General features: G+C 35.3%; 3 protein-coding genes across 4 annotated transcripts; 1 reads left to right on the top strand and 2 right to left on the bottom strand.

Moving 5' to 3' along the window:
• Window positions 1–2,942: 2,942 nt before the first annotated feature.
• On the bottom strand, window positions 2,943–11,098 carry LOC100182472 (olfactomedin-like protein 2A). 2 transcript variants are annotated; one of them, XM_018812590.2, is made up of 11 exons: window positions 10,946–11,098; window positions 9,424–9,624; window positions 9,018–9,332; window positions 8,780–8,874; window positions 8,373–8,500; window positions 8,156–8,308; window positions 7,134–8,069; window positions 6,543–6,720; window positions 5,905–6,036; window positions 3,751–3,981; window positions 2,943–3,631 (listed from the first exon to the last, which is right to left on the bottom strand). In XM_018812590.2, the coding sequence occupies exons 1-11, from the start codon at window positions 11,018–11,020 to the stop codon at window positions 3,388–3,390; spliced, it is 2,688 nt and encodes an 895-aa protein (XP_018668135.1). In that variant the 5' UTR covers window positions 11,021–11,098; the 3' UTR covers window positions 2,943–3,387. The 2 variants fall into 2 exon arrangements, with proteins under 2 accessions (XP_018668135.1, XP_002125394.2); XM_002125358.5 differs by having other exon boundaries at window positions 8,403–8,500.
• A 5,107-nt stretch (window positions 11,099–16,205) lies between these two features.
• On the bottom strand, window positions 16,206–21,852 carry LOC100184843 (prolyl 4-hydroxylase subunit alpha-1-like). Its single transcript, XM_026834943.1, has 13 exons — window positions 21,715–21,852; window positions 21,245–21,432; window positions 20,734–20,885; window positions 20,500–20,643; window positions 20,227–20,411; window positions 19,924–20,009; window positions 19,311–19,413; window positions 18,428–18,607; window positions 18,120–18,290; window positions 17,979–18,032; window positions 17,168–17,233; window positions 16,837–17,002; window positions 16,206–16,380 (listed from the first exon to the last, which is right to left on the bottom strand). The coding sequence occupies exons 1-13, from the start codon at window positions 21,835–21,837 to the stop codon at window positions 16,283–16,285; spliced, it is 1,716 nt and encodes a 571-aa protein (XP_026690744.1). The 5' UTR covers window positions 21,838–21,852; the 3' UTR covers window positions 16,206–16,282.
• Window positions 21,853–22,210: 358 nt separating this feature from the next.
• LOC100187237 (prolyl 4-hydroxylase subunit alpha-1-like) lies at window positions 22,211–25,461 on the top strand. The gene is made up of 5 exons (XM_026834947.1): window positions 22,211–22,444; window positions 22,679–22,830; window positions 23,087–23,230; window positions 25,096–25,277; window positions 25,360–25,461. Exons 1-5 carry the CDS (start codon window positions 22,263–22,265, stop codon window positions 25,444–25,446), a joined length of 747 nt encoding a protein of 248 aa, XP_026690748.1. The 5' UTR covers window positions 22,211–22,262; the 3' UTR covers window positions 25,447–25,461.
• The last annotated feature ends 116 nt before the right edge of the window (window positions 25,462–25,577 follow it).

Below are 25,577 nucleotides of genomic sequence, written 5' to 3'. Positions count from 1 at the left end.
GACGTCACATAACCAAATCCCAATACTTAATTAATCAATGTCAACAGTGCGGATACGACTTATCTCATAAAAGACTTTCCCATAAAAACAAACCCCCCGTTGAACGAGGTTAATGATATCCCGTTCAGCCGATGACAGGCCCAAATCGATTCCCTTTTATCGCATGACGTCACACTGCTGTCACGTGATTCTGTCCGGTATATAATTCGCCTTTTCCCTAACACAATAAGAAATAACGAGAAACCACTATCGGCACTGAGACCTCGAGGTCAGTCTAGGTTCATGGCGGGCTCTTACCAGCCTTTGCCCAGCCGTCAAGTAAGCTTTCGCCCGATACCGTATCGTGTACTTGTATACCAGAAGAAGGAATAAAACATAGCAAGATATCATGAACTGTTTGGTTTCTGGTTATAAAAGCAATTAGTACTACAGTAGATATAGCACCCCGCCGAAGCCTGTATATGAAGTCGGATCAGCACGGAGTCATATAACCCAACCAGCGATCCTGTATATTCAGTGGGGGCTATATAGCTACAAAATGAAACATTTTTTTTCTTCAAAAAAAGGGGTCTTGGGTGTAAAATATTAAAAAGTATGATCATAACTTAAATCATATATATGTTATAGCGCTACGTAATACCTAAAAAATGAAACATTAATTTCTTCAAAAAAAATGCGGGCTTGGGTTCAAAATACAAACAAGTATGGTCACAACTCAAATCATATAAATATTAAATTTTCGATTTTTTTGCGAAAATATAACTTACGCACACATCTATGTAGGTCACTACCATGTCATTTCTGTCAAAAGATAATTAGTTAATTTTTTTTTTTAAATTATGAACATTAATATTCGTCATAAAAACATATTTATAGAATTTTCGTACGAACCAGCTTTAAATATGTTATAGCGCTACGCAATGGTTAAAAAATGAAACACTAATTTCTTCAAAAAAAAATGCGGGCTTTTTTTTGATCGATCTCAGTCGACCATTGTAGTGATAGGGTTAATTAATACTATGCTAATTAGTTAATATCGTGCTCATGCGTTAAATCTGAGCTCTCTTGTTCATTTTAAATGCTTGTTGAATGACATTTTAAAATTTTCAAAATTTTGTAGTTTTTAGGATTTAATCATCTAGTGTAGTATGTTTAATAATATATGCTGAAATAGTTCGTACAGTTTGATTTTATATCGTAAAATTAGTTTTAGTTTAGTAAAAAATCTGAGATATAAATATATATGGGGAAAACAGGGGTCAATATGGGTTTAAATAGGACTGAAATTCATAAAGATTTGCTATTGAATATTAAGCAATATAATATAGACTTTTTATTGCCAAAAAAGTAACTAAATCAACAGAATACTTATATTCGTTCGCGACACTGTGGCACAAGTGATTATCACGCATATAACCCATAGGTAATGGGTCCAAGCCTTATCGCTGCTACCATTGTCGGCGTATGTGTGGGTAAAACACCTGCAATTGTTCCAACCCGATCATCACTAAATGGTTTATAAATTCTCAGCCATCAATAAAAAACGGAGTTACATACGTCAGATAACTCGCCAGTTGTGCGTTCTACTCTTTTTTGCTTCTGTGCTCTAAAAGAACACTTTATTTATACTAACCGACTAAAGGTGGCTGTACACATATGCAGTATCCGGAATGCGTCCGTTTTGTCTGTTTTGTCCGGATTTCGCTGCCGCATGCGGAATTGAACACGGGTTTGCATACGACTTCGCATGCGAATTCGCACCCCGGATACTGTGTACAGCCACCTTAACATGCTGGATAATAAATGTAAATGTTCAAGAACTGTAAGCATGTTTTAACAACTGTTGTTTTGTCGCTATATATCTTTCATTCATTCTATATCTTGTCTTTCTGTTTAAAATATTTTTAAATCTTCGCTACCGTAATCGAAGAGACAAATTAAGTTATTTATTATATTATTTAATCATAGGTTCTCCGTTTGAACCTAAGATTTGATCGCCAGATGTCGCCATTAAGGTTTTTGACGTCATTAAGGTGTTATTTTCACCACCTGTAGTCTACAGAGGTATATACTTTCACCCATACTGTACTATAAGGAACTTTCAGAGTTTGCCATGCTATCAAAATGGGCTTGCGGGCCTATATTCCAATGGCAGATGAAATTTGCAAAAGCAAACCAGTCCTCTAACCTTTTGTGGCATACAGCATTTTAAGCAAAACATTTCTTAAACAGATGGGATGCCCGCGACTTTTCTCATGTGTCCGAGTGACACGCCCCTAACTAACAGATCTGAGTTGATCTCAACACGATTCACTGGAGCTACTGGACGTGCTTTTCTATTTAACAAGGCGGTGATCTTGATTTATATAGCGACGTACAGGACAAAGTGATGTTGAATGCATGAGTACGCAACTGAAGAAAGTCAATGATTGTTATGGAAAGTGACAGTTTCGATAAAACTCAAAACCATCAACTCTTTGTCAGAGTAGACGTCTATAAGATAATGTTGATTGATGACACCTTCGTATTATAATGTGTTGTTTCTAACAACTGAACAAATCTGTAGTCTCAGCGTTACATACACTTTTTGTTTAACCCATTTCAGAATCATAACTTTTACAGTACAATTAGGTTATGTGGCTTAATGTTACTAAAACTAAACTAAACGCACCTACTACAGTTTGTTAAAGGTGCACGAGCGAATTTATTTGTATAGATACCATAGTTTTAAATATAACATTTCATAACTTGAAATATATTTGTGACTGTTCAAAAAGGGATACTTGATTTTTAAGTTACTTTTTATTGCACTAGTGCCAAAGTAATTCGAGCAAACCAAATTTTTCAGCAAATGCAAATTCTTTTACGAGAATTCGTTGATTGCTATACATAATAAAACCCCTCTAAACGTGTGTTTAAAAACCGAAAGAACAATATAACAGTCTATATATCCGTTTGTCCGTTTAATGAACACGTTAAAAACCTCACACAAAAACGTTGAGCATTTATCGGGGCACTGTCAACAACATATTTCATTAATTTACACCAATAGTAACTAAAAAATACGTAAATACAAAAATACAATTTTGCAAAAAAATCGTGAATTAACAAAATAAAAATAAAGAAAGCATCAAAACATCTTTGATAGAAGTTGTTAGGAAAGGCAGCAGTACGCAAGCGAAAACTCAAGTTGACTTAAGGTAATAATGCACTTTAAGAAATGTTTATCTGTATGTGCGTGTCTTATATCAGTGGGAATTAAATCAGTAGAAAATATCACGTATTATGCGTAAATACCGCCGACTACTCGGCGCAGGCGGATTCTCATTGAACTGAAACGTTCGTAACATCATGCACCAAGCAAAGTACCTCATTTTCTCATACAGATTAATGCGACATGTTTACATCGTAGATCACTTGGTGCCCGTTATCCCAAGAATATATTCTGCGTTCTTTTGGATGGTAAAGCAACTGAACATTATACGAAAACTTGTTAATGTAGGGCAGATAGAGGGCACGGCGAACACCGGTATGCGTGTCATACGCATGAGTAATCCTCGCTCGTCGTGCGTCGTATTTATCGGTGGCATATAATACCCCACACACCATGAACACATGAGAAACAGACCTCCTGTAAAGAAGAAACATGTGTTATCCTGATATCATCTATTTTCCTAGACACCATTCAATTAACGCTTTTTTTGTAAATATTTGGCCAGGCTTACATTTACGCGTACTTATCATTAATACCTGTGTATGATGATTCTTCTGGTTCTAAGAGTTTGTAAGTCTATCGGATTGATTTTGCTGATTATGAAAGTCTGTGTGTTTGGTCGGTCATTAAAATCTGTGTTTGCGGGGTATATGACCCATAACCCTGAACTATCGGCAGCAAGTTGAACTTTAGAATGACCACGCCAAGTGAACGGTGTAGTTGAGTCGTATCTTGCATCTCGTAAATGACCCCAAGCACTCACGAATCTAAGTTTGTAAAAATATAATTTACGTTCAACAACGTATATAACAATAAATATTAAGAACATTGTAACGTGACTAGGCTATAAAAAGAATATGAAATTTTGTAACTTACGGTATTATTTTTCGGGACCTGAGACTAAGGCCTGACAAGTTGGTACATTACCCTGAAGTTTTAGCGTTTATCTGCTTATTTTTTATATAGTAGGATGGGAGAAGATGGGAGACGAGAATTTTTTAATTTTCGTTTAATTATATTCAGGCAAATAGTGTATTTGATTATATTTAACTGGATTATCACGACTTTTTAAAACGCGCGTCAAAGCCGATTACCGTTTTTAAATAATAAAAAAACATGTAAAATAGAGACAGTATATTTTACAGGTAAAAATACCCAGCAGTATAATGTGATAGTTTTAAATGCTCGCCAAATCATAGTAAAGCCGATGAAGTTGTGTAGTTGGCGAGTGTGAACGGTTAAAGTAGTTTCACAGATTCATACAAAAACGTGAATATTTCGTACAGTTTGATTTTGTCTCATTAAACTAGTTTTAGTTTTGTAAAAAAATGAGATATAAACATGAGGAAAATACGCATGGGTCAACATAACTTTAATTTAGGACAAAAACAAAAATCAAACAAATCGTTTGGATGGTATTTGTACAAAGTTAAATGGCAAAAAAACTAGCACAGCCGATTAAAAGTTGCAGAACACTGTTAATATAAAAGTGTTTCAAATTTGTGTCCTATCTTCCCCCCCATTACAATTTTGTAGGTTTTTATTGCCAAACTTTGAAATGTTTGCTTTTAATTTAATAATTTATACCTTAAGGTTAACACCTTAGCAGTGATTAAAACATAATATACGGATATAATAACAATGTAAAATATGAAAAATATATTCGAAATTTAGTCATTTGCACTTGCTGGAGATAATTTATGACAAGTGGCGTGTGCCAACAACAGTGTCGATGTGTATGAAACAGAACACTCGTGTTATAACGACTGTCGTTTTTCAGCCACGCGAGAATAAAGCAAGTTTCATTCATTTATTTAGTCATTTATAGATTCACATATTAATCAGAATTAAAAATGACTTTAAACACTCCCGTCTTACCACGTGTGTTTGGGAATTTATAAAATTACATCTGTTGTGCGAATTGCTAAACAACTCCTTATATGTTTTGCTGTCAATTAATAAAGGAATAATAGTTCTAATTCGAGCTGGTATCACCCAAAAAACGTCATAAATTTTGTATTTTGAAATATTGGACAATTTGTGTTAAGTGTTACTTCCTCCCCCACTCTAATATAAAGTAGGACGGGGAAGATTGGTCACCTTTTCATTCTATTTTCGTGCGCCATTTGGTGGTAATAATAAGCATTCAAAGAAATATATAAACCCGTATGCTCATGACTCCCATAGACCGTTGTTATAATTGCTTAAAACACGACCCGCATATTTCCAACTATGTAACTTGCACCGATGATTTTGGTTGACCACAATAGCATTAACATACGCGTTATTGTGTCACTAGCTGACTATTGTTCTACAAAGGAGGATCTAAACCGCTGTTGCGCATGAAAACCGCATTATCGCTGAGTAAACTGTCATCAATAACCCAGTCGTAATCCTATAATGACTCGCTTACATAGTTGTTATAGTGTAGAGCGCTTTACCAAGTTCGGAATATTAAAGCAATGCAATGATAACCGACGATGAGGATAATTGGTTAATTATGCTTCTAGTAAGGTAAGTAGCTTATTCTGTCTCAACGTGTTGAAAACATTTTACTAAATATAAATAGGACGATACTCTCTCTCTCTCTCTGGTAACTACATTTATTGGTGCAAATGACTATAGACATTTAGGCAAGGAAAAACATATCTATGCCACAAAGAAATAGATTATCTTTCCACTTCACATACCTGTATTTGAGGTTGTACTTGATCAGGTTTTTGGAAAACGCTCGGTTGTAATAAAACGACCCATTGTACACAATATGCCCAGTGCCAATCCAATTGTATGGCAGAATGTAAGAATTGCTCCATCGGAAATGTCTAAATAAGTTGTTATAGAAATGCTTATCTAAATCATAAGTGAGAAGCATATTTGTTAACCTTTTCGTGTTACGCAGCCACAAGCTCCGTCATACGTAATACCGCGTCACGAACTGCATTTTATACGTCCGCAGGACACACAAGTATTTATAGCTCATTTTACAAACTTTGACGCATATGACAAAAATCTCTACAAATAAATATATTACTATAGTAGGTTGGAGAACGACGGGGCACCTTAAGCACCTAATATTCAAATATACGGATCTTGTTTTAAACAATTAAGAAAGGCATATGGGAGTCTTAAGGATACGGTTTTATAGTTTTTCTAATGTTCTTTGTTTACTACCGAATGGGATGAAAAAATAGTATGAAAAAGTGTCCCATCTTCACTCACTCTTCTATACATTTCATCTTATGCAGAACTGCATTATAACTCTTACGTTATAGTAGTAAAAATGACACAGTAAAAATATAAAGTCGGCAAAACAAGTTATTCCACTTACTTAAACTTATATAGTGTATCAAATTCAATAAGGTTGTTTCCGTAATAGAAGTTTGTTACGTATATTTTGCTCTTTTTTGTCGACGGAAGAGCAACATCTTTCATCCATGCTCCTTCTTTCCTTCCGAAGTTGTGAACTGTTCTCGGGTGAGATAAATTGTACAGCGTACCGCATGGTCCTGACCACAACAAAAAACAAGTAGAAAATTAAAAAGTTATTTTTCACGGTACAGTGTGTTTGCTGTTATAATTAACAAATAACTGTCACCCATTTATTTTCAAGTGGCGATTAAACTTCAAAAGTTATAATATACACCTCGTGCAGCTTATGAGTTACCGCGTGTGTAACTTTGTGGGTGCTTGTTCTTTTCTGTATGGCTGTTAATTTGGATAACACAGTGATGGCTAATGTTTAGCATGAATATCGTTAAGTGTTTTGCCCATCAAGAAGGACATATACGTCCACAGTAGTAAAAGACACATCTGGTTACGATATGAGCGATCATAAACCACTACGGTACGTATAGTCCGATTGAATAGAACATATGGTTCTACAATTTATATAAACTATATATCAAATAGTATCGCTAACCAATAGTGGCGGAAACGGTTGTTGGTTGGGTAGTCGTCGTAGTTGTTGTCGTTGTTGTGGTAATTATTCTTGGTGATAAAGTCGTCACATCATAAGTATAGTAATCTTCATCGTCATATTCGTCGTCATTCGAGTCAATCAAATAATTTTCCTTTACTCCATCGTAATCATCTGTTGGAAGGATGGTTGATGACGTAGTTGCAACCGTTGATGACGTACTAGAAGCTACGTCAAACTCGTCTTGTTGTGAGTTATTTGGCCGACCTCCAACCAAGGGCGTATGTGTATCTGAATTATGTTTATCTTCATACTCATAATATGAATCGTCATAATATTCTTCGGTCGTGGCGTTGCTCGCTTCAACTACGACTGGCTGTTCTTGGCGCCGATAGGGCTCAAAATTAATCGATCCAACCACGGAAGCAGCCTTTGCCACTTGTGCAGGTGTCTGTTGCGTGTATGCAGTCGCAGTAGACGTTTGTGTTATATCAGTCACTTTACTCGTGTTATCTTGCGAAGTCTCAGCTTCGGTTGAAGACTGCTGTGTTGTATCAGGGGTTGTTGGGGTTACTGAGGTGCTGACATAAGCAGAAGTCTCAAAGTTTGTTGAACTTGTTGTGGTGAACGAAAGGAGAGGTTGCACGGGGCGCGTAGTTTGTTCTTTGTTTGTTGAAGGCTCAGTAGACTCCGACAACACACTTGTGGTCGGCGTTAACTCGATTTTCGTGGATGGTTCACTTGTAAAGGATTCCGTATTATTTACCGCAAGAACTGATTCGCTTGCTCTGACTACATTCGAACCATCATTTACTGATAAGGTAGAGTTCCAACTTGCATAAAACACACGACGCACGAGCCCACTTAACGTTCCGTTCAAGCTAGTTTTATGAAAAATGTAGCGAACATTGCTCGTAGTGTTTAGCTTCGTAAAGTTAACTGCAAAAAACATCCGGTCATTCTATTACTGGTAAATACACACTAGATTCTAGTGACTAGAAACTACAGTGTCATACACTACGTACCAGCATCAAGGCCAGTTCTGTTTAACATCTTTATCTCATCTTTAAAGGTGGTATTCGAAACCTCTTTATAGTTCGCAACGGCAACTGACGAATCGTCCAACACGGAGGAAAATCTTTCTTCAACGCTAATGAGATGAGGAACTTGAACGTTATCTATAAATATAATCAGCCATTTAATTTGTTTATCCTGTGTGGATTTCTCCATTAGATTCCCAACCGATTTCAATGACGTGTGCAGTCGACCGACCTACGTCATTCAATGGTGTTGTCGTGGTCGGATTATTAGTGGATGCCTCACTTATTTCGACTGCATAACCTTTAGAAGCTGGGTCGGGGTCCATTACACTGTAATTAAGATAATATATTAACTCTATCGTTTTACCGGCTGATGTTGATATACAAGCAAGGAAGATTATCTTTATAAAGCCAGCAAATTTAAACTTTATCAGTTAAAATCAGTTTGAATTACCTACTTGAGCTTTGTAAAAGTAGTGGTGTGAAGTATACAGATTGAGTTTACTTTAAAAGTTACTAGGCTAATTTATAAATTTTCATTGTATTTATCATACTATATAAAATATATATTCCAGGTTGTTTAAACGAAAATAAGTGACTCTAACTAACGTTTCTTTCAATCTTCGATCAAATCTTTCAATTTCTTGATTCAATATCTCCTTGACGTCACTATAGTTATTCGATTGTTCTAATTGTTTCGCAACCTGAGTTAATTTATATTGTAACATACAATGTATGGCAACATTTAAAGGAGGTTATTATATTTGAGAAGATAATGTGTATATTTAGGCTATATGATTAAATCTACACATAGCCTGGAATAAAGTTATTTTGGTAAGAATATCACCTTGACAATGTTTCTACGAAGAATCTTGGTCTCTTCAGTAAAATTTGTTGATAAAACCTGTTCTAAGTCAAGCATAGCAAGCACCATTTTCGTTACGCTTGAATGCATTTTAATGACGTTCATTCCCGTGACAGCGCGGTTTAAGACTTCTTCCAAGTTGCCGACCTTGGACGCACTATGTAAACTGTCCGAGGCATCTGCCGAACCTGATATCGTTACAGAGATTCGGTTTCCCATGACGTCATGAGAGAGAGGTATTGTAATCACAGGATCGTTATCCCGTTCGATATTTCCCGGCGAAGAAGTCGGCTCCGGCTAAAATCAACTGTAATAACTAGAATAACCGCGAAAGAACAAAGATCCCCGCGTTGTAAAAAAAAACAAGAAAAAAAGAACATTTTCTGACCTCGCAGTCTTTTGGTGGAGCCGGGGCAATACAGGAGCATCTACAATCGGTCCCACCGGACACAGTATCGACATAATACAACGTCTTTCTTTTATTTGGCATCGTCGGACACGGTCCTCCGTCCTCAACTCTCATGAGGCATCGACATTTGCAATCTGTACCTTCTGATACGGTGCGAAGTTGATCGATTGAGTTCAAGTGCTGAAGAAGTTTCCGAAGTTGTTTTTATAGTGAAACAAACACATTAATAATTAAGTGTTTAATCTTCGAACAGGTTATATTCACTAAAACTATTAATCCGTGACCAAAATGTTAATGAACTTGTTTATCAACACATCGGAATGAGACTTCGGGTAAACGACAAAGTTAAACTTTGCGGTGGGATAATCAAATATTTACAACACACCAAAGCAATTCTGCCTATTACCATGAAGTGCGCGAGTCCGTAGGAAAAGTTATTTATTGAAATAAATCTCCGAAAAGGAAGTTTTAAAAGCGCGGCATCCTGTGCACCATATTCAATATTTCCTACAATACACACTAATTGTGTATACCACTTACTTGCGGGAAGTAGTCAGTAAGTCAAGTATGAATCATCAGCAATATTTAAAAGTTATATTTAAGCATCACGATCGCTGAATACATACAGTCAGCCTATATTTTCCTCCTCCCTGGTAAAATCCCATACTGCCGTGCGTAATTGGTAGTGTATACAGGTTTAATATTACGCCTCGTTCTTGATCACACACAACAATGTTATGACACACTCACTCACATACACGTATTAACATATATGCACCCTTATGCTACTAATCTTCGTATTTGTGCAGGCGTTATTGCTATCATGGTTAAGAATAATTACCATGTTGACCTCATTTCACACTGGCAGGGGGGTTTAGTTTGTATTTTCCACAAAAAAGTTTTATATCCAATACTTACAAAACTTGCCAAAGACAGCTAGAATTTCGTAATCGACGAACCATGAAGATTGCGACGTATAAGGTTTGTATTAATAAGGTTTTGATGGATACGGTGTGAATAGACAAGGCTTAACCTCCATTTCGGCTTGAACGGAATAAATCAGTTCGTATTATTCAGTGATAACATTACCAACGACTTTGAAACCACGGTAACGATTCCTAACAATGAGTTCACTTATTTCCTTGTGCTTATTAACTTTCTTTTTATTTCCTTGTGCTTATTAACTTTCTTTTATGGCGCAAAGTTGAAAACATGTGCAGCGGAAATTTTATTAAAATGGGACGTACCGGTAAATTTAACTGGAATGGGCAGACGGGACACAAAACATTTTTTGTAAACACATAGCGGTATCTATGCTCGGTAAAGCGCGAATGCAATTATGTCGCCACAACCAATGTACACCCAATTGACATACCGATAGCACAAGTCAGAAGATAAATATGATACGTGAACAATATAGAACCAATATCCAGCTCGCAGGCGACACTGTTATTTAGGCCAATGCTTACATAGCACATATTTGTGGTGAAGTTATTCTTACCTTCGGGTTAAAAGCAGAAATAGATAGTACAAAACCCAACCATACCCAGGTAGAAATCCAAAATAAATTTGACATATTTTGGACGCTGATACTTTTTTACTAACAGGTGTATATTCTACTCATTATTTTTTACTACGTAGGATCTGGAAGAAATGCACAATGTAAAATAGCAGTTGCTGCAGTAAACTTAAGCAGAAACACTTGCGTCACAAGGTTTCCTTTTTTCTAACACTACTCTACAACGCGTGCACAGAATAAAAGAGACCTACCAAAAACTTAAACATTGTAAAGTGTAAACCAAACTTTTCGTTTGATTGTGCCTTATTTCGCCCTACTTTAGCAGTTTAGTCCCTCAAAACAGCTAACATCTAACTAAGGTTAACATAGTTGTCCTTGACTTGACGTACCTTATACAACGATAGCGCGAGAGAGAACACCGTTTGACGCCGTGCAGCGAAACTCATGCGGTCAGAGCGAGACTGTTTGTCTAATTTCGCATCAGTGCCGAACCGAAGAGTATTTGTTCGCCCTGTTTCGACTTTCTAACGCGTAACATTCACTGTACATTGGAAATGACGTTGCTTGTTTTTGACACAGGTCAACTGTTTGATGATGCGCGTGGTTGGAATCATCCAAGTTCTAAAACTGTACTGTTACTTTCCCGCAAAGATCGAAATATATTTAAATATAACAGACATTCGCGATTGCACTGACTCACTGATACAAGTAGCCCACTTCTTTAGCTTTACGATATTTGCTTCCCGCCTCAACTTGGTAAGGGAAAATTTTGTTTTTTTTTCTAAACTTGTGCTTAAAGATAATTCGGAACTTAGTTCTTTACAAAAACCTTTGACTTAAACGGACCAACGCTGGGACTCAATGAAAGGTTATTTGTTGTTCAGTAAATACTTCGTCTTCGAACGTCGCTGTGCAATAATGCTTTTATAAAAGAAGCAGCCATCCACGTCATAACTGACGCAGTACGCGCGTTTGGGGTCCGCACGTTGGTTTGTAAACTCCCAGTAGGATACACGCTACTTTGCTGTTCAACAATTTCGCTACGTTGTAAGATGGAAACGAGACAATGAAAACAACGCCCTGAGCAAGCCAACCCGATAATCACTGGCCCTCTGTGTATATTCTTATCCTCTAAGTGGCGGAGACGAATTTAGAGAGATTCGCGCTGGCGTTGTGGTGACATTTCAACAGCAGTTTATGAATTATTTCATTAATAACTAAATAGAAACGGTCCAAGGTATCGTTATCTTATATTATATATTAAACGTTGTATTGTTAACCAATTTATTTGAGCAGGAAAGGTAATACAATCTTCATTATAGTTATTTACGTACACGCAGAAGCTGACGTCATTGTTTTACTGACCTTTGCGTTGTACAACATTACATGGTAATCATAGTAGCTTATACTCGCCCTGAGATATGTATTATTATTACACCTCATGGTTTAAAACAATACAAACTTCGTATAAGACAACTAACTATTTGCTCCTAAGAGTTGCTATAATTTTCAGTGTACTATACTCATATTGAACCGGTTGTCATGTCACCGCGTCGCCACCTGTGCAAAGAAAATGTCCCATTCATTGCTGTGGTATATAGAAGTGTATGACTGTGCAATCGTTTGAATATATAACAGCAAATAAATCAAGCGGCTTGCTTTGAAAGCACGATCACTGAAATTCACTTAAGTGTCGCGTTATCTGAGATGACACTTAACTCCACGTTGCTGATGTAATATTCACTTACCCACGTATGCAACAAGAAAGACTTATACAAAGTGTCAAGCGAACTAACAGACACACCCGACCGCACAATTAACAGCGTATAGTCTTGTACAACTTCACTATGCATGCTGCATTTTGTTTTCAGTTTTTCTAAATCAACGCATTGTTTGCGCATTAAAAGCTCAGCGGTAAGTTAAAAAAGTACGTTTTTTAAACACACAATTATAAAGAGCGTCGGATAAACTGCTGCAACATTTATAAAAAGATTTTAAACGACAATCATTGTATATTTTTTGTTTTCTTGGTATATAAAACAACGACGTCTTTAGTAAACGCATGCGGGTTGCTGAATGTCACAATTTCTTTTTTGGTGGTGGTAAGTCGAGCTTACGTAAATGTTGGTTGGGTAATTCATTCTTTAAATTTTGGCTTTATCTGATATTAGTTTTAGAAGCGTAGGCCATAACGCATTAAGCATTTTTGATCGAGTTTACCAGTTTTTTAAAAGTCATTCTCTGTACTTAATATCCAGTGATACTAAATATTCCTGCGGTAAGTTTTAATTGCATTTACGTAATGTGTTTTTACTTCCTATTACAGACAAGATAAGATAAGCATATGAGTTATTCGAATTCGTTTAATTAATAAGCCGTTTTATTGTTTGGAACGCAGCAAGCGCTTCTTAGTTGTGGTTTTCTAGGTTACGCTTCGTTTCTTGCTTACACCATAATCTTACTATCCGGTTAATTATCAGGTTAAGGGGCTTCCTAATTACGTTACTCCGAGCAGCAAAGGGTGAACCGTAAACCTCTTGTTTTGTTTCTGCTGAAATATTTAACATGGGGGATTGGTGGATCATGCTCGGTACAATAGGTCATATAAAGTGGGGCAAAAGTGGCTCAATTTTAATCTTTTTATGGGTTCCCATTTAGCACCCTGTTCTTACGGCCTTACATAAAACCCAAATAGGTAAACACATAGTTCACCCTGAACTGAATTCTTAAAATAAATTTCATTAAAGATCTTTCGCTATTTTTAAGCTATTACGAAAAGAAAAGTACTCGTTACGTCACTGTTGCAAATATTTGAGTTACGATAACTTGACAACGTTTTTTTAGTTCAGTATAAGGATCATCTCGATATAGTAAGATAGGTGAAGATTAGACACTTTAGCTTAAGCCTTAAGCACATAATGTTTAAATATTCTGATTGTTTTTCAAACAATTAACAACGGTGTACGGGGGTCGTGAAGATACAATTTTATATTATTTTAATGTTCTTTGTTTACTACCAAATGCGGCAAGCAAATGGAATGAAAAGGTGTCTCATCTCTTCACCCCATTAAATATCAATTATAAAAACGGACTTCAGTTCCCCCCGAAAATTTGTTTAATAAAATATATGCTAAAGTACTAGATTTGTGATAAATATAGTGGGGGTAAATATGATTTTAATTTGAAATAAAACGGAAAGTTATACGTATAAAGTTTACATGGCAAAGAAACTAGCACAGCCGGTTAAATTCAATATAGGTTAACTACAAATTGCGGAATACTACTAATGTAAATATATTTTAGTTTAGTGTCCCATCTTCCCCCACATTGTAGTTTTGTATGTTAAAAACTTTTAAAGGTTTGCCTTTAATTTGATAATTTAAACATTGAGGGGTTATTCAACTATAAGATACTGACATAATAAAAAGATATATATTTTGAAAATATATTCGAAATTCAGGCATTTGCAGTTGGAGATAATTTATGAGAAGTAGCTTGTACGAAAACAGTGTAGCAATACCTAATTTGTGACAAAAATGTAAACTTAATCAATAGTTATTATCAATTTTCTGTTATTACCCATCGTCGTTCAAACAATACCAATTGATATGCAGTTAATATAATAGGTATTATGTTAAAAACTATAGCAGTAGGGCAAGAAAAGGAATGTTTAAACCTGATTTCCAAAGCGTACAGTATTATTTCGTGTTATTTACGCGTATTCCTTAATAATAAATACACTTAATAGTCAAAATTAACTATGATTTTAAATTGTCCCATTTTGTGTGTTTTATTATATATTTTTTGAATTGTTGTCAATTAATAAAGGAATGATAGTAGTTCGTATTATTACCCCAAAACTGCAATCTTTTTTGATTTTGGAAATATTTGGCAATATGTGTTTAAGTGTCCCATATTCCCCCATTGTACTATATTAAATCACACAAGAAGTTATTTAGCGATCCGCACGACAGGTAACGTTTTACAAATTTGGAAACACACAGGGTAAGATGGGACACTTTAAAATCATTGTTAATTTTGATTAATAAGTGTATTTAATATTAGGAAAAAACGTAAAAAAACACGAAATAATACTGTACGCTTTGAAAATCAAATTTAAACATATTTTTTCTTGTCTATTCTAGGCCACTGCTATAGATTTTAACATGTTGCCTACGTTATATTATTATATGACAATTAGCATTGTTTGAACACCAAGGGGCATTTTTCGAACATCAATTAATAAATAACTTACCCTATAATTGTATATACTTGTGTTGGGTGGGGGAAGATGGGACAGGCAGTAAAAACTTACAAAACTACAATGTGGGGAAGATGGGACACCAAGTTAAAGTATATTTACTTTAACAGTTTTCTGCAACGTACCGAATTTAACTGACTGTGCTAGTTTTTTTGCCATGTAAACTTCATATATATATATAACTTTAAAACGACACTTTTTTGGGTGTTTTTATCTCAAATTAAAGTCATATTGACCCCTGCCTATTTTCCTTATCGTTTTCCTCATCTCAGGATTTTTTTCACAAAATTAAAACAAAACTGTACGAAATGTTCATTTTTTTAAAAAAGCTATGAAACTAATTTAATCGTTCACACTCGCGCGTTACGGCAGTAAAGATTTAGAAATATTTTAAACGAAAAGACAGGATATGACCATAGTATACACTTCAGTATACTATGGCGACAAAACCCCAGTTGTTAAAATACGCTTATACAATTTAAAACATATTTACATTTAGTTGGAAGTCATTAGGCGTGGTCGCTACACCTAGCGGACAAACGAGCCATTTATTTTAATTAAGTTAAACTTTTAATAAAAACAAAAGTGTGCCTAAAGACACAACCCGTACAAAAGGGGGATTGGTTTTAATGAGGATTGACCCAAAGATTGGGCCCTGATGAAACAACAAAAGAAGTAACGTTGTACAATCACATATCACGTTAGGCCACCCTTTCAGAAAGAAGTTTATGTCTTAAAAAGACATTTGGTAGTCACGCGACCTACCGATTAATTGACCCATACAGATGCCTACTTGATCAAAAACAATGCAACAAAAGATTTGCTTTACGACTGAAGCCTATAATAATATTATCCTGCGTTGCTCACAGGGCAAATGCCTATATGATTTGGCAATACAATACCTAATTTGAAGTATCAAAGTCAGCACGATTTCGGTAAACTAACCGCACGTTAAGTATCTAAATTGATTAGGAAACGTCAAACCCTGCAATTTGTCTTTATTACGAACATTATTTCGTGATTATTACGAACTTTACCACTTGGCACACATCATGTAATTATATTTTGTTGTAACATATTTTACTGTCTGCATATCTGTCCAATTCACATTTTCTACGAAACATTTCACCAGCTTCCCGAATCCACTTGTTGCCGGCTGAAAATGTTAAAAATAGCAGTGGGTCATGAACATATGTTTAAACTTGATTGTCAAAAAACATTTCGGGTTATTTTCGTGTATTACATCACCCCAAAATCTTTATAGGATATTTTGATTATTAAAATATTGTACAATATGTGATTAAGTGTCTTACTCTGCCTATTATATTATTTTGTATACACGAACACTAATTCTGGCACCCCAACTAATAGAAAAAAAGAATGGACTACAGAGGTTTTTATAGGTACAAGGATTTGTGGATGTTGTATGGATAAATTATACACCGCAGTTAGTTAACAATGTCGCCTTTGGATTGACGCCAAAGCTATAATTTGGTATCGTCAGTTTTGTCGAACTAAACGCTAAATCAGTTCTAGCATCTTTTAGGCATAAATCGATAATTTGATACAAATTGTGATCTACAGCAATAAAGCAAAAAAAGATTTTGCTCACCCCATTTGTTCCCAAAGGCCACTGGACAAGCTCCATGGTAAGTTCGTAGGTCAGGCTCACCAGAAGGAAACACGTTGTACCAGAACACAGCGCTTCCTTTGATCGGTTTGGCCGAAACCCCTGCATTCACAAAGGCAGTTCGACCTCCCACTTCGACGTCACTTAACTAGAAGTAAGAAATGTGTTGTTTTATAATAAAAAGGTAATTAAAAAAAAATAACTTCACAAGTTATCACAAATTAGTTTGTTATACATTAACAGTGTTAATTTATTTCACGCTCTTCTCCATTGCAACGCTAAGACTATACAGATATATATTGTATGTACGTACGTAAATAAGAAACGTAGCGATCCTCTCGCCATCTTGTGATTTGAGATCATCACGTTCTTCATCGGTCTGAAACAAGAGAAACAAATAGACTTAATATTTAATTTACCAAAAAAATGTTTCGTTTTTAATATTTTTCATTTTAATATCGTTAAAAAGCACAAAAATAAAAAAGAGTAGAACGCGCAACTGCCCAAAACCGTGATATATTCTTTTTTCTATTCACGTGACCGCCAACTCCGTCCCCATTTCGCTTGGTCTCCATTGTAAAATATAGGCGTATAGTAGTTTTAAGGGTTTTAGCTGTTTATTTTAAAAACTACACAAACTATTTAAGTTTATTAGGCCAGTTTAGTTGTTTGGTAGGTTAACGCTTACAGTTTACCACTTGTTTAGGAAATTTAAATATTAAATAAATTTAATTAAAAACCCTCAAAAAAACGTGTTGTTAGAAATGTATATATATTAGAAAATAATTGTTTTACACTATGACTTGAAATTAAGTCAAAACACGAAGAAAAACTACATAAAATGCCCTTGATTCCATTGACTTAAATAGTAAACGGGAACGACCCGCGAAAGAGAGAGAGTGTATCAGCTCTCTCTTTTGCCGACATTGGAGATGTGCGTTCTATTCTTTTTTAGTTCTGTGGTAAAAAGCCGTTCTTTCTAAATTGAAAAGCTCCGATGTCGTCACTGATTAAAATATAGGAAATAGGAACTGAGAAGTCGGTAAATATAAATTATTATTATGGCCGAATTGTATAATAATATGAAAGGAAGCAAAATAAGCTTTATATAACATCATACATACCGTGGGTATGTCAAAGTGTGGAGGGTACTCTCCTCCAACGCCGTAGTTGGCCACCTGCAACGTTAATGGTTTACGTTTTACAAATACAGCCCTGATAATTCCAATAAAACGATCTTATTTTGCTGTATGTCAATAATAAACCTGTATTTCTTCAGATGTGTTTAACGTCAATCCTGTGATGTCCGAAATTCTTTCGGTTATTTTCGCTACTTCTGGTCCATCGTCGTCAAGCAACCACGCCAGTTTGGTGATTCTGTATGGTGCTTTTTGTAAATCTGTGTCATCACTACCAGCATGAATAGCACGGAAAAGCTGCAAGTTATTTTAAATACTCTAAAATCGTAATATTAAATTTACACCTTAAGTAAATTTTACTCTAGTTTTTCAAGAAGAAGCTATGAATAACCACAAACTGAAATCTAAAGCTCAGGAATTTTAAATTTAATCACCTGCGGTTTAGCCAACTTTTTAATTTCGTTAATTACTGTATCTGACAAAACGTCGTGAAATTGAACTATATCTGGAGATTTTGATAATTCTTCAACTTTTACTGGACGAATAAGGAGTTTGGGATTCCCCATGTTAGTAGAGAGATAACAACGAAGCTTCTTATGTTGTTTCTTTTTTGTCTGGAGAGCATAGTATAGGGTGGGGTAAGATAGAACAGACATAGTGTGCATTTAAAAATCAGTATGTGTGGCAGTTTTGGGGTGATACCACGAGCTTGTACTTGGCAATTCGTACAAGATGGGACATTTTAAAATCCTGATTAATTATTATTAATAAAGAAAATAACACGAACTGACATATTATAGGCATTGAAAATCAAGTTTAAACTTTCTTTATCTTACTGCAACAGTTAATGTTGCAACTGTATTTCACACACACAACTTCTCACAATGTTTCTTCAAATGCCCGTGACTGCACAAACAGGGACAGTTAGTCTTGGAATGTTATATATAAAAATTTTAATCGGTGTTTTGTGTCTAATTCATCCCTAATTTAGCCGCTGACTCAAGTTCATATACATATCTTTAATATGATTTAGCGAACATTCAAAATAAGCATCTTGTTTTTATGTATGTTTCACCTATAGTGAAGTTTAATGTATAATTTTTTGTCACATTCAATGGGTACCTGTAAACGGAGATTTAAAGAAGAGTCACAACTTATGCTATCTTACTAGATATGATGTATTTTAATGCTTAAAATGAACTACATAGGAGCGATATAGGTTTAATTATTGTAGAATGAAAACAAGTAGTAACAAAATTGAGTGGGTGTTGTCAAAATTGTTTTACTTTTATAGTTGTATAATCACTATAAACTTACCAGTGTTTGTTCACCTCGACAAAGTTTGAAAAAAGTTTCATCTACAGAGAAAGTGTAAAACTTATCATCCACAACCTCTTGCGTCTGTACCCGAGCATGTCGACTAAAAGTTAAGCGTTCTTAAACAATTTGTTAACAAGTTTCAGAACAATCATATGCTGTAGTAGGGTGGGGGAAGAGAAGACACTTTTAGTACATTATTTAAATATCCTTGTCATGATTTAATTTAAAAAACAACACGGCTTATGAGAGTCGTCCGATAGTTTTTTTTAAATTACTTGAATGTTTTTTTTACTACTAAATAAGACGAGCAATAGTATGAAAAGGTGTCATCTTTCCCCACCACATTAAACAACAATTTCCATTTTATTGTTCTGCTGCATCCAATACTGGGTCGGACGGTCGGTATCTATAGAAACTGTGTTGTCCTAAATAAAAGACACGCAAAAAAAACAAACAATAACTAACAAAGTAGAAAATGTGATAACTCATATACAGCCAACGTAATATGTAGGTAATAACGCACAGTAAAGATACACTGTTACAGTTGTCCCCCGCCACGCGAAGCTTGATAATTTAAAATCGTTCATTTATCGAAAGTTAACATACATACGTGAAGCGAATTCGGTTTCCTAAAATTCTTGTGTTTTCAGGATCAGCATCAAGGTGGTTGATGTACTTGGTTTCATTTTTACTAATCTAAGTAAAACGGTTGATTTATAGTTTGTCTGGTCTAACCCAGAGGTAATATATTTAAGGCTTATATCTGCTACGATTGTTGGCGTATGTGTCCTTGGGCAAGACACTGAACGTCAGTTGCTTTAACCGTCCACGCGGAGATAAAGCAGATATTTATTTACTGTTCAATCCATCTGTACTGTGTGTACTCTATAGCTTTCAATATTAAAAGACTTACAGCAAATTCACAAATATCTAGGTATTCTGTGGCGTTTCTTTTGGTAAAAGTAGACTTTCCTTCCTCGAATCTTTGTAAAGCTAACTCGATCCATTCAACACAACGACCAAATAAACCACCACGTAAAGCGGTCTTCCCAATCCGGTAGCAATCGTCAGTGCTTAAATTTAGGAATGAATATTTACCTGTTTGTAGGATGAAATAAAATAGCATCGAATTACTTGTAGGCGGCTTTATCTGTTTTTAATCAAAAGTAGGTTTAAATAAACTAACCAGCAATATTTCCTTCAACTAAATCACTTGCATTGAGATTGTATGTGATTTGAACTCTGAGTATGCCCTCAGTTCCTCCTTTCATATCTTCATCTTTCGGAAATAATGTCTTCGCTTTTTTAAATTTTTGAACAAATTTAAAACCTGCAACGATTGTAAAATATAAAAGTTTACCTTCGTAACGCAATATAGTATGAGCTCCATATATAGCACTAATAATATTTATAAACTTACTAGTTTTGTTAAACGTTTGCAGCAAAGCTGCAATCTGCGTCCAATCATTCGCAAATCTTTTGATGAGATGATATTGGTTGATCGGATGTGATATATATTCTTCTTTATTTATTGACACCTTGTCAGATACATCACGCAAGGTATCTACCAAGCTGTAATATAATTATATTATCATGCTTATTTTACCTTTGGTTCAACATGAACAGTTATTACAATATATTTATCTTACACTAGCCTATCAGAAACTCCCAGCAGTAGACCAACCCATTGTTACGCAAAGTGCAAATGGAACTTTTTGTTGTTTGCAGGAACGACATTTCTAGTCAGTAGTAAAAAAGAAACATTTAAAGAGTTATAAAACCTTATCCCTACGGCTCCCTTAGACCGTTGTAAATTGTTTAAAACACGATCAGGATACTTAGATATTATATGTGCGAGAGCTGTCCCGTCATTCCCCATCCAGTCACTCCACTATATTATTATCTTTCTATAGATTGTTAAATAAACTAACTCTTGTAGTTGTGCGAGTTGTTTCCTTTTCGCATCGACGAATCGCTGCAGTGCAGGAAGCATCGTATTCTCGTGACGTAGCAGGTCAGTTATTTGCTCCATTGAAGAAAACCATTCCGCTTTTCCAACGTAACAAACGGTACAGATAACAATTGCCATGTACAACACTTTATAAGCCATGGCCTTAAGCTAACGGACTGTAAAGATTCTTGTGTTTAATACGTTATGGTTAAAGCAAATATAAATGAACAGTTATAGGTAGTAAAATCCGTGGGTTTACTTGTAATAAGAACATATTCAACGATTTCGTCATTCTTTATGTTCTACAAATTACATTACGCATCTGCGTCGCATTACTGGACAGTGGACACCGAGCAAATTTTGAATAAAATATACCGTATAGTTGAACTGTAGTGGCAATGTGGTGCCTGTCAAACTTCCAAGAAAACAAATAACGAAAAAGTTGCCTACGTGAGTTAGTACAGAAGCACAACAGGAAATTTCCATGAAATGATTGGAGTCCATAGCCACGTGTGAAATTTTCAGCTTTGTACTGTTTGCATTATAATATTTGATAATAAAAGCAAGATACATTATACATCAGGTAACCTATCCTGAAACCCTATCATTACGGACGCGCAATGTATAAGCTATTCCTTACTGTTTTAAAACAGAACATATGGGTGTCGATTGCGTTATAGACTAAAACGCAATATATAGATCACTTAATTGTCTGAATAAAAACTTTCCTGACAGGGGTTCAACAAACCTTAATTTCTGTCGTTTACAGCAACAGCGTATTCTACTACTCCTTACATACAGCAGGCAACACGGCCGATGTACTACGAGAAGCAATAATGCTCTTACCAAATGAGACAAAATGCGGATAGCGGAAATTAACAGTTCAAGCAGCCGTACAGATCAATTGTTTCCTGCAAAGGGTTTCTTGTCTGCTCATCCAGTATGTGTCCGACCATAAGTTGTAAAACAAAAGACGCATAACAGAAAAGGTTTCCAGCATGAGTCGGTTCGTTCATTTCCTCGTTTTGTTAAACTTTGCTATAATTGCATCTGCTGATAAGAATGATTGGTTTTCTACAACCGCTGGAATGCAGAATCTTATTGATGTGGAAAATAATTTCTTATCGACTCTGGAGGGTTATATTGAAGGAATGCAGATGTCTTTGGACAAAATAAAAACGTAAAGTTTTTAAATTGATAATAGTTATTTAACTAATTACCTTACGTACTTAAAGATATGTAAACCAGTTGTATACTAATTGGCCTAAACGTTGTTGCTGCTGGTTGTGTATTTCATGCTTATTATTGCTCACACCTATCATATTTTTCTTTATTTCACGCACGTTTGTGTTATTTAAAGTATATATATGTATGTACGTAGGTTTAAAAAGATTTTTTATCTGAAATTTTCAAGGTTTAAGGATATAATGCGCAAAGACGTAATCCCTGCGGTGAGCGATCCGGAGGTTTATATTGGTCATCCCATCAATCAATACGCCTTGATTAAACGTTTCGCATTAAAATGGTCACGGGTCGGGGAACTGCTGGACGGTTACAGTCGCAAAGGTTAGTGCGAAGGAGATAGCAGACGTCATGTATTTTAAATGGGATCAATAGAGGTCTATTGTACCGTGCTGGTGAGTGCACGCAGGTACTTTATACATAAAACTTCCTCATTAATCTAGTACCGTATAATTTAAAACTAGTACAGTATAAGCCAGAGAATGTATTGTACAATGGCTTGCTACTTCGCTTGCTACATACATAATCAATCTTAGTTAAACAAAACTGTTTAGTTTAACTTATCGCTGTTATTGCTTAGGAAAAGAAACTAGAGCTCAGTATCATGATGCAATAAAAATGTTGCCTAATGAAGACGACATGATCGGTGCAGCCGAAGCCATTGCTCGGTTGCAAAGTTACTACAGCCTAAACATGGACGATTTGACTAATGGAAATGTAAAAGGTATTGTTTATTTTCGAGTTATGATCATGTATTAACCTATTTTATTCTGATCCATCCTTCCATAAATATACATAAAGTTTAAATTTTAAAATAAGTGTTTTATGTGGATGTGAAAACTACCAGCGTAGCCAAGTTGTTAGCCCCAAAGTTGGTATAGACCACAGAAATAAACAAGAGTAGAACGTGCAGCAGCCCAAAACCGTGATTTTCTATTCACGTGACCGCCAACTCCGGCCCCATTTCGCTTGGTCTCCATTGTAAAAGATAGGCGCATAGTAGTTTTAGGAGGTTTTAGCTTTTTATTTTAAAAACTACACCAACTATACAAGTTTATTAGGCCAGTTTAGTTCTTTATGGTAAGTTAACGCTTGCAGCTTAACGCTTGTTTAGGAAATTTAATTATTTAATGCATTTATTTTAAAACGTTCAAACAAACATTTTTTAGAAATATGTATATATATATATATATTTGGAAAAAGTTGTTATCCACATAAATTAAAACAAGGTCAAAAACGAAGAAAAACTGCATACAAGAGATCACAGATCTAATGAATGAACACGTTTTAAACTAATTAGCATAAGATAGTAGAGTCGGGGAAGATGGGACACCTGTAACACATATTATCCAAATAGCCTGATCGTGTTTTAAACAATTAACAACGGTCTGTGGAAGTCGTGAAGATACGGTTTTATAATTCATTAAATGTTCTTTGTTTACTACCAAATGAAAAGAGAAAACAAAATGAAAAGGTGTCCCATCTACCCCCACCCTGCTATATTAGTTAATCCTTTTACAACGGTCGACTACGCTCGATCAAAACAAATCTGAAGTAACCAACAACACGGGTTCTATTCGCCATTGGTGACTGTGGAGCAGTAGGCAGAATGTATTTATACATGTATTATAACTAATGAAACTTATGACGTAGACGTATGAGGATTGAGTGATTTGTAAAGAATATGTGTAAATACGCTTTGTACAACTCCTGTACCATGTGTTTATTGTAAACTTACACTAGTTAACATTGTGGTGGCTTAAAAACGTTTGTTTTCATGAATTTTGACAAACCGTAATCACGCAGTAATTAGGTAATGTTAGAAGTTAATATTAATCACATGATGTTGAATTAAAAATAATGTTTCAATTACGATTAATGATAATACGGTATAAGAGTAGTGCATTTAATGCGTCCCCACTTAAATGCTAATAGTTTGATTCAGTCGTGAATCGTTGTGTGGATTTTCTCCCGCCAAACTCCAGACAGTGTTTCCGCTATGTAAAGTGCATGAGGAAAGTAATCCTTAATTAATCGCTCATCGTGCGGTTTTAAATCTGAAAATTTAGTCTAAAAATTATAAATATATTTTACGATTTGATTTCAATCAAGAGATTAAAGAAAAATGCTAGAATTAGGAGTTAGGCTAAGTGCGGAAAATAATCGCCCTATCAGCAACAACAACAACAACAACAAAGCCAAGAACAACTGTTCGACGAAAAAGGATCTATATGACCACTAACGTGTTCAAAAACGCTCTGGATTCCATAAGACTACAATAGTAAACGGTAACGACTCGCAAAAGAGAGAGAGAGAGTGTATCAGCTCTCTCCTTTACCGACATAGGAGATGAGCGTTCCATTTTTTTTTATTTCTGTGGTATAGAGGTTAGCCCTATAGCTCAAGTGGCTCGATGTCGCCGCCATTGTGGGCGTGTGTGTCCTAGGGCAAGATATTTAACGGTAAAGGTTGGTCTAAGTTTAAATTGTTAGCCACACATTACAAAAAATGGGGTTAAATCAGTTACATTTACTCATTCATTGTTTTCTACACATGGCACACTGATCACTAATATTTAATTCAATTAAGATGTGACGTCACCGTCGTTATTAAACTCGAAAGATTGCTTTCGAATCGGGAAATCGGCATACACGAATCGACGATTTGACCTGTGTGAAATATGGATGAACAAATCGCTCGAGTTGTACGTTGAACAAAAAGGAATTACCAGGGAAAACATTTGGAGTTATTTGAAAGAATGCAAGAAAGAGGTGCGGTTGTAGGCGTGGAGTGTGCTCTGTATTGTTGCTCTGTATTGTTTTGTAACATAAAATAAGTTTTAAAACATATCAGGGAGTAAACCAGACGATGCACATAAATGCTTTTCTTGAAGATGACACAAATAATCAAGAATCTTCCACAGCAGGGTATGATATATAAATTATAAAAATGTAATAACTACTGCACGTATAATATAGAAATGAATATATGTGTTAATATATGTCTACCGATACACTAGTAATATATAGTAGGGTGATATAACTCCTTATGGGTCTTTTAATTAGAATCTA

This window comes from Ciona intestinalis, chromosome 7 (genome assembly GCF_000224145.3).
Source record: "Ciona intestinalis chromosome 7, KH, whole genome shotgun sequence".
NCBI lineage: Eukaryota > Metazoa > Chordata > Ascidiacea > Phlebobranchia > Cionidae > Ciona > Ciona intestinalis.
Note: the sequence above shows the minus strand (reverse complement) of the source record. Positions and strands in the feature narration are given on the sequence as shown.

Coding starts and splice junctions, on each gene's coding strand:
- LOC100182472 (XM_018812590.2), bottom strand. CDS start 11,020: ATGTCAAATTTATTTTGGATTTCTACCTGGGTATGGTTGGGTTTTGTA. Junction 8,875..9,017: donor TTCGTAGAAACATTGTCAAG/GTGATATTCTTA, acceptor AAATTAACTCAG/GTTGCGAAACAATTAGAACA. Junction 8,501..8,779: donor GATCGAAGATTGAAAGAAAC/GTTAGTTAGAGT, acceptor TCTTAATTACAG/TGTAATGGACCCCGACCCAG.
- LOC100184843 (XM_026834943.1), bottom strand. CDS start 21,837: ATGTATCTTGCTTTTATTATCAAATATTATAATGCAAACAGTACAAAG. Junction 19,414..19,923: donor GGAAACCGAATTCGCTTCAC/GTATGTATGTTA, acceptor CTTAACTTTTAG/TCGACATGCTCGGGTACAGA. Junction 17,003..17,167: donor TCGCTACGTTTCTTATTTAC/GTACGTACATAC, acceptor TCTTACTTCTAG/TTAAGTGACGTCGAAGTGGG.
- LOC100187237 (XM_026834947.1), top strand. CDS start 22,263: ATGAGTCGGTTCGTTCATTTCCTCGTTTTGTTAAACTTTGCTATAATT. Junction 22,445..22,678: donor TCTTTGGACAAAATAAAAAC/GTAAAGTTTTTA, acceptor GAAATTTTCAAG/GTTTAAGGATATAATGCGCA. Junction 23,231..25,095: donor GACTAATGGAAATGTAAAAG/GTATTGTTTATT, acceptor AATTCAATTAAG/ATGTGACGTCACCGTCGTTA.